This window comes from Ursus americanus, chromosome 21 (assembly GCF_024610735.1).
Source record: "Ursus americanus isolate L20-20 chromosome 21, mUrsAme1.1.p, whole genome shotgun sequence".
Taxonomy (NCBI): Eukaryota; Metazoa; Chordata; class Mammalia; order Carnivora; family Ursidae; genus Ursus; species Ursus americanus.
The window spans coordinates 53,638,620-53,650,978 of record NC_142147.1 but is presented as its reverse complement, the minus strand read 5'-3'; the positions used below and the strand labels follow the sequence as shown (position 1 = coordinate 53,650,978).

Below are 12,359 nucleotides of genomic sequence, written 5' to 3'. Positions count from 1 at the left end.
TCCCCGTGCCCCTTCCTCCTACTCCCCAGAGAGCCCGCACAGGCCCCAGTGACACTGTCACAGCCCTGGACACACTGCCCACGAGGCCACTTCACTCACCAGCTGTCCAGCCAGCAGGGGCATGTACTCAATGATGGCCAGCCGCACTCGCCACTTGGCGTCTTCAGCCAGCTCCACAATGGCGGGCAGCAGGGACTGGGACAGCTGCCGGATGCCGATCACCTCGTTCACGCAGTCCAGGTTGGAGATGATGTTCAGCCGCACCTCCGGGCACTGAGGAGAAGACGGGGGTCTGAGGAGATGGACCTGGCCCAGAAGAGGGCTGAGAGAGTTGCGCCGCATCAAGTCCGTAGAAGCCGCTCTTCCTAAGAGCCTGTTACCGCCCTGCCCAGCTCCTCCTGAGCAAGCAACATGGGTTATTAGGGAGGCAGCTTTTCAAATCTCACCAAAGAGCACAAGACACGTCAGTCGTTTTGAAGAAACTACAGGAATCACTGCAGAAATACGGTGCTCTGGAAAAAAGCGACGGGGTCACATTCCCTCTGCTGGGAGCCAGCTGGGAGCCCGTCAGCCAGGGACAGTACCTCCTTGGCTATTGATCTGTGACAGGGAAGCACGCATCTAGCCTCGAGGGTGGGTGAGGTCATTAAAGCGCCTGTTGGTGTCTGATCCACGAGAGGCCTGAGGTGTGGGGAGCTCATTAGTATCACTTCTGTGACTTCTATTCTCCCTGCTAGTCTCTGAGCTCAGTTAAGGAGCACGTCTCATTCATCCTTGTCTCCAGCACCCAGAGCAGGTGCTAAAACAATGCACAAAGGAATAAGGAAATATTTTTGAGTTGCCTGCTGACTACCAGGCACTGATCCACTATATATGCACTGATCCACTATATATGAGCACTGATCCACTATATATGCACACACACACACGTTACTATACACGTACACAAACACACACACGTGCCCCACCTGCTTCCATAAAGCAGTGAACAACTTGTAAGGAAAGGCACATAAACACAATCAGTTCTTAGTAATTAAAACAGAAGCCCTACTAGATCCTTGTCTCAAATCACATATTCCTAGATGGCAGACATCACGAGTAGTTCCAACTTGAACCAAGTGAGAAACGGAGCAGTGAACCAAGTAAACAAGCGTGCTTTGCAATAAAGGGTTAACTCAGCAGGTCCAGGTTGCCCAAACTAGGCACATTCCAAACAAGGGTTGGGCCCCTGACCAGCTTCTGGGAGATCTCGAAGCCCCTGGAACAGCCTGTCTGGTGACAGTATCTTTGTGGTTACCTGGGAGACAAGGGCTGTGCCAGATACTATGCTAACAACGTGACTACAGCAAGGACCGAGCAACACCTTGCCCTCTCGAGGGCCTGCAGACAAACTGAGGTCAGCCAGGCAGTTTGGCTGTGCAACCAAGCCCCAGTGAAATCCCTGGAAACCAAGGCACAGTGACCTTCTGTGGCTGGCAACACACCGTGGGTGTTGTTACATGTCACCGGTGGGAGAGTGAAGCTCCGACCACAGGACTGCACGAGAGAGGACACCTGGAAGCTCACGCCGCGTCTCCCCTGTCCATCTTTTCCCTTCACTGACTTTAATCTATCTTTTCTGTGACAGATGCTTTAAATCTCACACACAGAGTGGTTTCAGATGTTTGTGAAATGCTGATTACATAAATTATGTCAACTCATGTAAATGACTGAACATTAAGCCAACTTTTCTTTCCTACTTTTTTTTTTTTTTTTAGAGACAGAGTCAGGGGAGGGGAGCAGAGGGGGAGAGAGATTTTTTTTTTTTTTTTTTTTGGGGGGGAGAGAGAATCTTAAGCAGGCTCCACACCCTGCATGGAGCCTGAGGTGGGGCTCAGGGCTCAATCTCACGACCCTGAGATCATGACCTAAGCCATAATCAAGAGTCAGATGCTTAACTGATGGAGCCATGCAAGCACCCCTCAATGTGGTTATTCTTAAAGGGACATTATACCCGATGTTTATAAAAGCCTGAACTGTCATAATGTTAAGAGACTATACCTATTCTTTCTTTCCTAAGAAAGATTTCTGGAGTGGGAACAGCCCCATCTGCCACCCTAACCCCAGTCCAGGAAAGCGAGTTAGTCTGGATGTGCGTGTGTCAGAATGTACTCCAGGGGAATGTAATGAAGACGATCCAAGTCAACTGGGCAGACCAAGATGTGGTCAGAGTCAGGGCTGGGAAGGGTGAGGAGAGAGCCTTGCATTACCCCTCACTTGATAAAAGGCATCTGCAACACCCGACATAAAGAAGGAAATTTCTTCTTCGAATAAAATGAAAATAACTGGATCGAGGTCTCATTTGGATAAAGAACATTTGAAATGCACGTAAAACCATCATGATGGCCTTTCTGTACTGTGCGGAGACCCGCATGCCCAGTCTGGCCTGTTTTCAAATACGATGAAGAACTGAGGGAGTTAGCACCTATCCAGGGCTGTGAATGGCAATGTCCTGACAGTGAATGGGCCTCTTTCCTTTCCCTGAAGGTTAGCCATACACAATTCTAAAGATGGAAAATACCGCACGTACCCAGGGGAGTCTCACCTCCGGAGACAAGGAAGAAACGAGCACCCAACAAACTACCTCCTAAATGAATACGGCCCCTGCAGCAGCGCGGGAACCAAACCAAGCCTCCTGTGTCAACAGGCTTACTTCCCCCGGTTGCCATGTCACTCCCCGCGGCAGAGCGTCAGGAAGCCCTCTCCGAAGGCCCAGAGGAGGAACTCTGGACCACAGCTGACGAGCAACCCCTGCTGAGGCATCTGAAAAGGTCACATATAATTCTGAGACTCCATGTCAGCCAGACACCAGAGACAGGAGAAGCCTTTCTCAGATGAGGGTTTTCCCACAAACCACCACTTACCCTCGGGCAGGGCAGAAAACCATTTCCTTGTTGAAACTATTCTGGTCATAAAACAAAAACAACAACAACAACAACAAACAAGGCACTGAAATGAACCAATAAACCCAGTGAGCAGATGTGTGCAGTGAAGGGTTAACTCAGCAGGCCTGGACTGTCCAGAACCTACGCTTTGCAAAGACGGGGCTGGCCCTTGCCCAGCTCCTGGGAGGTCACCTCTGAGCCCCTGATGCATAAGGCACAGTGCCCTGAACACATGAGAAGAGACGGGCAAATACAACGCCTTTCGCCACTTAACTTCAGGCATACCCAGAAAAAGGCCTTTTTATTTGGACACGTTAATAAACCTTATCATAAAGATCACAGATCTAAAAGTGAAATCTCAACTACAAGCCAGATGCCTAACTCACACCAAGAAAACCATGATGGGCTTTTCTCTTTTCTTCTTTGCGGGAGAAGCTGCACTGGGACAGACTACGGCTGCGGTATGATGGCCATGCCGCACTCGCGAACGGTGAAACCGGCACAGAATCCGGCTCTGGCACTGTTCTAGCACCGGCGGGCTCACCTTCACACTCGAGCTCAGTGTGGATCTCTCCTTGACACCAGAAAGCAAAATGCTCCCCGAGACCCTGGTGACGTGTTAAAAGGACACAAAAGCCAACTGGAGGGACTCTCACCAGCCAAGCTGTCCCCATTTAAGCATCAGAAGTGAATACAAATTATAACAAGTTAGAGCTGCAAAAAGCGTGCTTATAAAAGAAAAAAAAAAGTGCTTCACGAGTGTGAAGCACTTTACTTGGGTCATAAAATTTAAGTCATTATAAAAATTGATTATGAAACATGAGAGACTATGGACTATGTGAAACAAACTGAGGGCTTCAGAGGGGAGGGGGGTGGGGGAATGGGATAGACCGGTGATGGGTAGTAAGGAGGGCACGTATTGCAATGAATCATCAAGCTTCACATCGAAAACCGGGGATGTACTGTACGGTGACTAACACAATAAAAAAACATTTAAAAAAATTAATTATGGTTTAAACTGCAACAACTGATACAAATAAATGATCAAATGTAAGCACTGGGTGTGCTGGGGGGCGGGGGGGGGGCGGGGAGAGCAGGGAGGCAGGGAGACTGAGGCCTTTGGCAGCATGGAAGTCACACACCAGCAAACTGTCTCACCATCCGCCTGGTTGTCACCATGACAAAAACCAGGGAGCCTGCAAACCGCCCCCCGCCCCCCGCCCCCGTTCCACATGGTCCTGTCCGCATCTTTGCAGCAAGACCTTCCCTCCCACCAGTTTAGTCTCCCTGTACCTCTTCCGGCCTCCCCGCTGCGTTCTTTCTTTGACAGTAGCCTCAGGGTTCCTTTCGAACACCCAGATTTGTCCCAGTGCCTCCAGCTGCCCACAGTTCAAATCCAAACTCCTTCCTTGGCTGTGACCCCACAACCTGTCCAGCCACCACCCAGCACACGCTCCAGGCCAACTGAACAGCAAGGTGTGGTCACCCGACTGACTCTGGCTAAGGGGGTGTTTCGGGTGCAAACAGACTGATGGGTACTCTCTTTTGGGTCTTGCCCTTACGAGGACCACACTTCCTGCTGTCTAATACCTTCTGCCTCCATGCCGGCTGGGGGTGGTGAAAATCAGAGCAGCTGTCCCAGATCCGAAAGCGTGGAGGTCAGCAGGGCTAACCCCCAGTGTAGGCCTACCTAGCTCTGAACTGTTGTGAGAAAATTCTTATGTAAGCCACTGTATTCTGGGGTCTTCGTTACAGCATCTCTGCCTAAATCCTAAAAGACATGAACATATCACAGCACGTATGTGATCATGGACTCATGGTACTGCCCATCTGTGTCTCTCCACTGTCAGTCTCTGAAGGTCTCTGAGGAGTGCAACTATCTTAGGTTTTTTTGGTATCCCTGATACCCAGAAAAAGAACCAGCATAGATCAAGGACATGCAAAACAACTGCCTAATAAGGGAATCAGTGAACACACAGTCCATTGTGCCCACCAGTATTCAACTCATTCAGGACCTGGGTGTCTGTCAAGATTCTATGAGACTCCTGGCCAATCTGAGAAAGAGGCTGACCCATCACCTCTGCCAGCCCAGAGCTCAGAGTTTCCATGGCACTCTTACCTCATCCTTCAGCTGAGCCAGGAAGAGGGGCAAGAGGTGCTCAATGGTGTTGTCCTTGCCCAGGATGGGGGAGAGGCCCATGATGACTGAGGCCAGGGCCGACTTCACGTGTTGGTTGGCATCTGACACCAACTCCTGGGAGGGAGAAGGAAGGGGGAGCCACAGGGTTAGGACCACCCCTGCAGCAGCAAGTGACCAAACAGACCCCCACCTCCTACGAGGCCTGAGCCCCGGCCTGCTTCTGCCCTTCTACCTCACGGAGCAGGGACGGTTTAGGGTACAAAGGTACAAGGCAGTTTCTCCCCTGTCCCACCTGCTTAGAGCTCCATGAGTCCTGCTCCCAGAAGCCTCCCACCCTAAGGCCAAAGCTCTTGAACTTTTGAGGGGAAGCACTCCCACTCCAAGCTCAGCCCCAAACCTCATATTCTGCTGCACTGAGGGACCCCACCGGCTTCCAAACCAAGACTGCCCGGTGCTAGAAGGCTGGGGACTGTCTGCCTCCGAATGTCCATAAAGCCCAATGTCCACCCCTCCTCTACAACAGGCTAAGATCTGCCCTATTCCTCCCACCAAACTCCCTGTTACCTTGATACAGGGTAAGATCTGGGTCATGATCACATTCTCCCGACAGTCAGCTGAGAGATTTTCACAGAATTCTGCGGGAGGGGAAGGGAGGCAGAAGAAGGTGAGACCTGATGTCCTGGTTCTGCCTCGGGCCCCTCGGACGCCCTCCCACTTGCTATGTTCTGGTCGCCAGCACCAACCTTTGACCTTGTGGGAGGCTGCGGCCCTCACCTCGGCCTCACAGTCTTTCATCAGGTTCTGGAAGGCAGGCACCAGGTCTGTCTTGGTGATCTCAGGCCCCACTGCTTTCTGGAGCTGCAGACAGAAAGCAGGGAGAGTGAGAGGGCTGGGCAAGACTCTGGGTGAACGAGACCAGAATCAGAGTTAAAGGCACCAGAACAAGGGTAAGAAGAACACGGCCCTGGGAATCACTGCCGAGATCTACTCCCAGTACCATAGGGTGAGCCCGGGCAAGTCTCCAAGCCTCTCTGAGCTGGTTTCCTCAAAAGCAAAATGAGGGCCATCAGAGTACCTACCACATGGTGTTGTAGTAACAAGTCTCCTTACTGCTGAAGCTATCGGGGGTAGGGTTTTCTGTTACCTGATCCAAAAACATTCTAGTGATATGGCTCTTCCTTTTTAATTTATTAATTTTAATTAAATACTAAATATTAATTTTCACTTATACTCTTCTGTATTTTTCAAATTGGTTACCCGACCCTGTATTACTCTTGTAATGAAATTAAACGCATCAAGACTGAGGGGGAAGGCGGCATGCCAGGGAAGGCACCTGTGTGCTACTGCAGAGCCAGCTCCTGAGGACCCGGCAGGACACAGGGCAGCTCATGGTTAAGGACACAATAAACAAAACCTCTGAAGGGCCTAATGCTACCTGCGGCAAATGCTGCCCCTTAAACAACAGACACTTACTGAGTGTCTCCTGGGCACCGAGCACTGCTTGAATCTAAAATCCCTGCCTTCACTGAGCTTTTATCTAAAACCCAGCATGATCCAGTTCATGCTGTCCAGAAGCCAAGGACGGAAGAATCATCTTGAACCACGGTGCTAAGACTCCAGCACGCAGCCGCGCTGTGCTAACATTTTCACAGGAAACGGACCATCTGGGAAACGTTATCCTGAGGCTCCAAGTCCTTACAGCAAACACCACGGAAATACGCACACTCACAGGAACAGGGAACAACGGGGTGCAGCGGCACCCAAGACGAACCCTGGGCCTCTCTCCAGCTTGCTCTCACGTGGGGCCCCCAAGAGCAAGTCCTGAATGTTCTCACTCGCACTGGTTCTGGACTCCCAGGGCCCCATGTACACGTTGTCCTTTTGCTGGAACACGGTCCTATGCCAGCTCTCACCCACCCATCTTCTAGAACCAGCTGCAGCACCACCTCCTCTTCTCAATGGCCCACGCAGGTCTGCCGGCTTTGGCACCGACAGTTTCCCTCTATCTCAGCGGACCCTCCCCTTCAGGCTGCCTGTTCCTTGGAGGCTGGGAATGTGAATTCACTGGATCCCCAGCACCCACAAAAAGAGCTGGTGCTCAACAAACATGACGGTGGGATAAGCAAACCTGGGTCTCTGTGGAAAGGGCACTGTCCTAGGATCTTGTCCCTGTTCTGTCTGCCTGGTGGAGTCATTCTGACCAGTTCTGAGCTGTGCTATGGGCTGATCTACTGTACCTCCAAAATTCACGTGCTGCAGGCCTAACCCCTCAGTACCTCAGAAACTGACTGCATTTGAAGACAGGGTTTTAAAAGAGCTAATTAAGGTGGTCCTAGTCCAAAATGGCTGGAAAGCTCGTAACAGGGGGCAGGTTCAGACGCAGGCATGCACGGAGGGGAGACCATGTGAAGACAGGGGAAAAGACCATCCACAAGTCAAGGAAGAAGTCTTGGAGGGGCGCCTGGGCGGCTCAGTCAGTTAAGTGTCAGACTCCTGATTCTGACTCAGGTCATGATCTCAGGGTCCTGAGATCGAGCACCCCCCCGCCCCGTGGGCTCTGTACTCAGTGAGGAGTCTGCTTGTCCCTCTCCCTGTCTCTTGCTAAATAAATAAGTAAATAAAATCTTAAAAAAAAAAAAAAAAAAAAGAAGAGGCTTGGAATAGCCTCCAGAACAGTGCGGGAATAGAGAACCCCCAGTCTGTAGTACTTTGTCATGGCAGCCCCCAAAACTAATACAGGCTATGCCCTCCCTTTTGTAGAAGGAAGAGAGTTCCATTAGGTCAAGAGCACACATATACTACCTTCTCTGCTCTGGGGCTCTCCACAGAACCTGAACTTGGCTTCAGAACCCTTCCCAACACAGCACTTCAAGCTGCGACTATTACTCAACCAGGGCTGGCAATAAGAAGTGCGACCCAGCCAGCTGATCAGAGATCTTACTGCTCAAACACCCAATAATTTGTTGGATTTAACTAAAAACCCAGCTTCTGTGTGTGGCCCCATCCCTACCCATCTGAGGGCCCCAGCTTCCCCAGCTCTGAGTTGTCAACAGTCCCCACCTCTGTGAACTTGTCGGCCACCATGTATCGGACGCGCCAGGACTTGTCCTCAGCAGCCTGGCGCAGGGTGGGCATCACCAGGGCCTCCAGGTCCTCCTGGGGGAGTAGCTGGGCGATGTTCACACATGCCTCCACCGCCAGCAGCCGCACCGAGTCCTGGGGAGAGGATCAGAGAAGGGTGAGGGCAGCAGAGACCTGTTAGCTCTGGGATTTCCTTTTAGACGCAGAGTCTGCCAGAGGAAGGGGACACAGTAGGGGGTTGGGGAGGCGAGCCCACCTGCTCGTCAGAGGCCAGGTTGGAGAACATGGGGATGATCTCACTCTTGACATTGTCCAGCTCCAGCACCTTGGCGAACTCCCCCAGCTTGGAGGCTGCGGCCCGCCGCACCATGGGGGTGTCATCTGAGCATAAGTTGCGGAAGTACCTGGGGGTTGGAAGTGGACTCAGGAGGAGGAAGGCCTCGGATCCCACAGCAACACGCAGAGGCAGACAGGAGAAAGCACAGACTGCAGGCACACAAGTCTTGGCTTTGCCTGAGTGACCCTGGCCAAACGATGAGCCCTGAGTCTTCCCAGGCCTATAAAATGGAGCTGACGGTGAGAGTACCCACCGCACCAGGTCACGATGAGGTTTAAACCAGATAATGTGTGTGAAAGCAGAGCAGCACCTCTGCACACAGTAAGTCCTAGTGAATGGCAGGTGCTGACTGTATCGTTCTGACCATATAAAGCTGCTGAGCTAAGATGCTGGTCATGGCCCCTCAAGGGTTTTACCTTTCAGGAGCGTGGGGGAGGCACGCATGCACACAGACCTCTAAGCACACGTGGGCAGCCGTAAACCAGTATTGTCACGTGTCAGAGCTCAGGGCCAGGCTTGCTGCTCAACGGTCTGTGGAGTTGGTGAGTGAACAAAGTCCAGAGGGAGGGGAAGAAACTCATACTAACGGGAAATTTTAATCCAATTAGAAGCATTTTCATTCACTGTTCCTGGAGAGGAGTCTTACAGACAAGGAATTCTCTGGGCTATCAAGCCTAAGGGGAGGAGGGCGGAGGAGGCGGCCAAACTGAGCCAGTGTATCTGGGAGGGTTCTGGACCAGGGGTAGGCCCAAGATGGCACCCACCTCACGGGTGGAGTGCTTTTATGAGCCAGATCTGTTCTTAGCACTTTGTATGTGGTAATTCTTATAAATCCTCACGATGCCCAATGGGAGGAAGAAGCTATCATTTCTCCATTTCCTAAATGAGCAAGAGGCCGTGTCTGGACCAGGCCTGGGGACACCGCTCTCTGAGGGGCGGGGTGGGGGGGAGCGGGGGCTAAGCCTGAGAGAAGGGGTCCAAGCCGAGGGGAGGCTGGGACTCACTGTCGAAGTTCTGCCTTGACGGCGCTGGACACGCGGGGGTAGCAGACAGAGAAGAGGCCACAAGCCGAGGTGCGGGAGGTGAACCAGTCGCCGCCCGCCAACCGCTTCACCAGGGGCACGAAGTGGGCCTCGAGGTCAGAGGGTGAGTGCTCGTGCGAGATGGCCCGCAAGGACTCCACCGCCTTATCCCGCACCACCGTCTCCTCCACCGTGGCCAGCGACTCCAGGGGTGGCTGCGGCACAGAGCACAAGGTCACAGCAGGTCCCCTCCCCACCGCCCCAGCCTCAAGCCCCACCCCATGCCCCTCGCGGCTCATCTCCTCCGAGAAAACGTCCTTGACCTCTCCATCCCAGCCTTCACCCAGCAGGCCTTCCAGAAGAGCCCTAAGAACCTCTCACAGAGGCCCCTGAAGGAGCTTCACTGAGGGCCACGATCCTCACAATTCTACTCATCACGTTCTGAGCAGAGGGCCACAGCTGTCACTGGCTCCTCACAGTGCATGGATAATCGTGGCTACTGACTGGAACATCTATTTGCTGGGTGTCCTAAGCAGGGTCACTGTGTCACACAACGAGGGACTTCGCGGGGGGGGGGGGGGATTGCTGACTCTATGAAGCAGGTCCCGTGATGGTCTTCATTTTACAGAAGAGGAAACTGAGGCCAACGAGCTAAATAACTTGCCCACGCTAGTGCTGGCTACAAGACAGGATCCAAACCAGGCCACCTGGTTCCCGTGCTTGCCAACAGTTAAGAGCACGGCTGGGGTTTCTGACAGGCCACTGCCCCAGGAGCTCACATGACTGGCAAACCTGAGGCTACGGATTGTGAGGCCTGGAGGGGTCGTGCTTCTTTAGGGACATCTGACTGGCTCATCACCATGTCCCCAGAGCCCAGCAGAGCTCCTCCGACAGGGCAGGAACTCAGCAATTTCTGACTGAATAGAGGGAGGCTTAAGTGAGTCTAGTCTGTTCAAATAAAGGTGTGGAGATCTGCGGTCTGAAGTCCAGCGTGGCCTGACAGGTGTAGAAGGCAGAAGAAAGCAGACACGGAAATGCCTCCAGGGCCCAAACGGGCAAGAGAATGGAGCAAGGAGCAAAGGTGGTGGGTGGGGACAATGGAAAGAGGCAGAACCTGGGGCATGTAGCCTAGGAAGGACAGCTGCTCCCAGCTTCATCAACTGTCACCACAGGAAAACACAGCTGGTAAAAGCAATCAGTTTTCCAAAAGCAGCCCAAAGGGCCAGGTGGGTATACGTCAAAACTCCTATTTACCACACGCTACACCATGGACGAACACTGAAGACATTATGCTGAGTGAAATAAGGCAGTCAGAAAAGGCCACACGTTGTAGGATTCCTTTATATGAAGACCCTAGAGTGGCCAGATTCATAGACACAGAGAGTAGAATGGTGGGCCCCAGGGGCAGGGAAGAGGGGATATAGAGCGTTACTGGTTAATGGCGACAATTTCAGTTTGGGAAGATGACAGATGGTGGTGGTGACTGTACCACAATGTGAATATACTTAATGCCACAAAACCATACACTTAAAAATGGTTGTTTATATATTTAACCACAATAAAAATAAACAAAAAATCTCATTTACAAAAGATCAGCAATGATTCCAGAGGAAAATATGACACTATGCCAGCCTGGGGGTTGCCAGTGCATGGCCTCTGTCCTAGAGCCATCAGGGTTTCTGGTTCTGGACTGGCTCACGGGAGTGTGGCTGAAGATGGTGTCACAGGGCTACAGCAGGGACTGGGTTCCTCTTTGTTCCTGGTTTTCCTGCTTCCCACGCTGGCACATGCGAGGTGGGTACTCAATCAGGATTTGCCATTTACCCGTTCCATTCAGAGAGTAACCAGTTGTAACAAAGGCCTGGGGACCAAGGCCAAGCAGTACTTATGTCAGGCCAGGCTGCCTGCCCTAGCGGGTTGCTGCAGGCAGTTCGCACAGTGTGGTCTGCGACCACCCAGGAGGCCTATCTCAGCACAGACCAGAAGAATCAGACCCTCCGGGGTGGGGCCCAGGAAGGTGCATGTTTAGGGAACTCCTAGGGATGCTTTCCCACAATGAAAAGTTGTGCTGTGGGGCTTCTAACGAAGGAGAGGGAGGAGTTCTCGAACCCAGAGAACATGCCGGGGAGGGGAGAGGTATGAACTTCCTATAATCACTGTACTTTTAGGAGAGGCTCCACGGTTTTCATGAGATTTTCAAAGGGATCCAGGATTCCAAAAGGGTTAAGAGTTGTGGGTAGAGAATCAATTCTTGGGCTGTAGCTACATGGGTCCCTGTGAAATTAGCTCCATTTCACCTCTATAGAGAATGAGGGCTGGGACTGGCTCGGACACGCCTCTGGGTTCCCAAGGCCCATAGCTGGTACTCATGCTCGTGGAATGAACAAACTGCACAATAACCATTTTCCATTTCTGTCAAACTCCAGATCCACTGCCACTTCCCCCAGGAGGCCTTCGCTGACAGCTCCCCCTTCCCATCTGAAACAGGTTAGGTGCCTCCTTCAGGTTCTAAGGTCTCCCAGCTTCCCTCTTGTCCAGCTCTAATCAGCCTGTAAAGCAACCGAGAACCCTTGAGGTGGGGAGAGGGGGGGTAGGAGAGAGGAATGGCAGTGGTTAAGAGGCAGGGGCCTGGGTTCAAATCCTGACGGTCTCTTCCCAGCTCAGGCAATTCACCCAAACCAGACCTCGAGCCTCAGTTTCCTCATGTGTAACTGGGGCTAGCACCAGTGCGTATCTCACAGGGTTACTAGGGGACACGAAAGGTGACTGTGCAGAAGGCACCTGCAGGCGCCGAGGAGCACCAGCATTCGGACCTGACTGGCCTCCGGGTTCCTAGCACTCCCTGGCCCAGGGCC

General features: G+C 52.4%; 1 protein-coding gene across 5 annotated transcripts in view; it reads right to left on the bottom strand.

The window, feature by feature from the left end:
* Positions 1-12,359, bottom strand: part of PPP2R1A (protein phosphatase 2 scaffold subunit Aalpha) — a 65,015-nt gene that overhangs the window by 32,164 nt on the left and 20,492 nt on the right. For all 5 annotated transcript variants that reach the window (XM_087871161.1, XM_087871159.1, XM_087871157.1 and 2 more), the window contains exons 4-10: positions 9,487-9,719; positions 8,402-8,549; positions 8,125-8,280; positions 5,808-5,922; positions 5,629-5,699; positions 5,044-5,178; positions 100-273 (exon numbers count right to left, since the gene is read on the bottom strand). In XM_087871161.1, the coding sequence (XP_087727287.1) occupies positions 100-273; positions 5,044-5,178; positions 5,629-5,699; positions 5,808-5,922; positions 8,125-8,280; positions 8,402-8,549; positions 9,487-9,719 (1,032 nt within the window). The remainder of the gene's footprint in view (positions 1-99; positions 274-5,043; positions 5,179-5,628; positions 5,700-5,807; positions 5,923-8,124; positions 8,281-8,401; positions 8,550-9,486; positions 9,720-12,359) is intronic.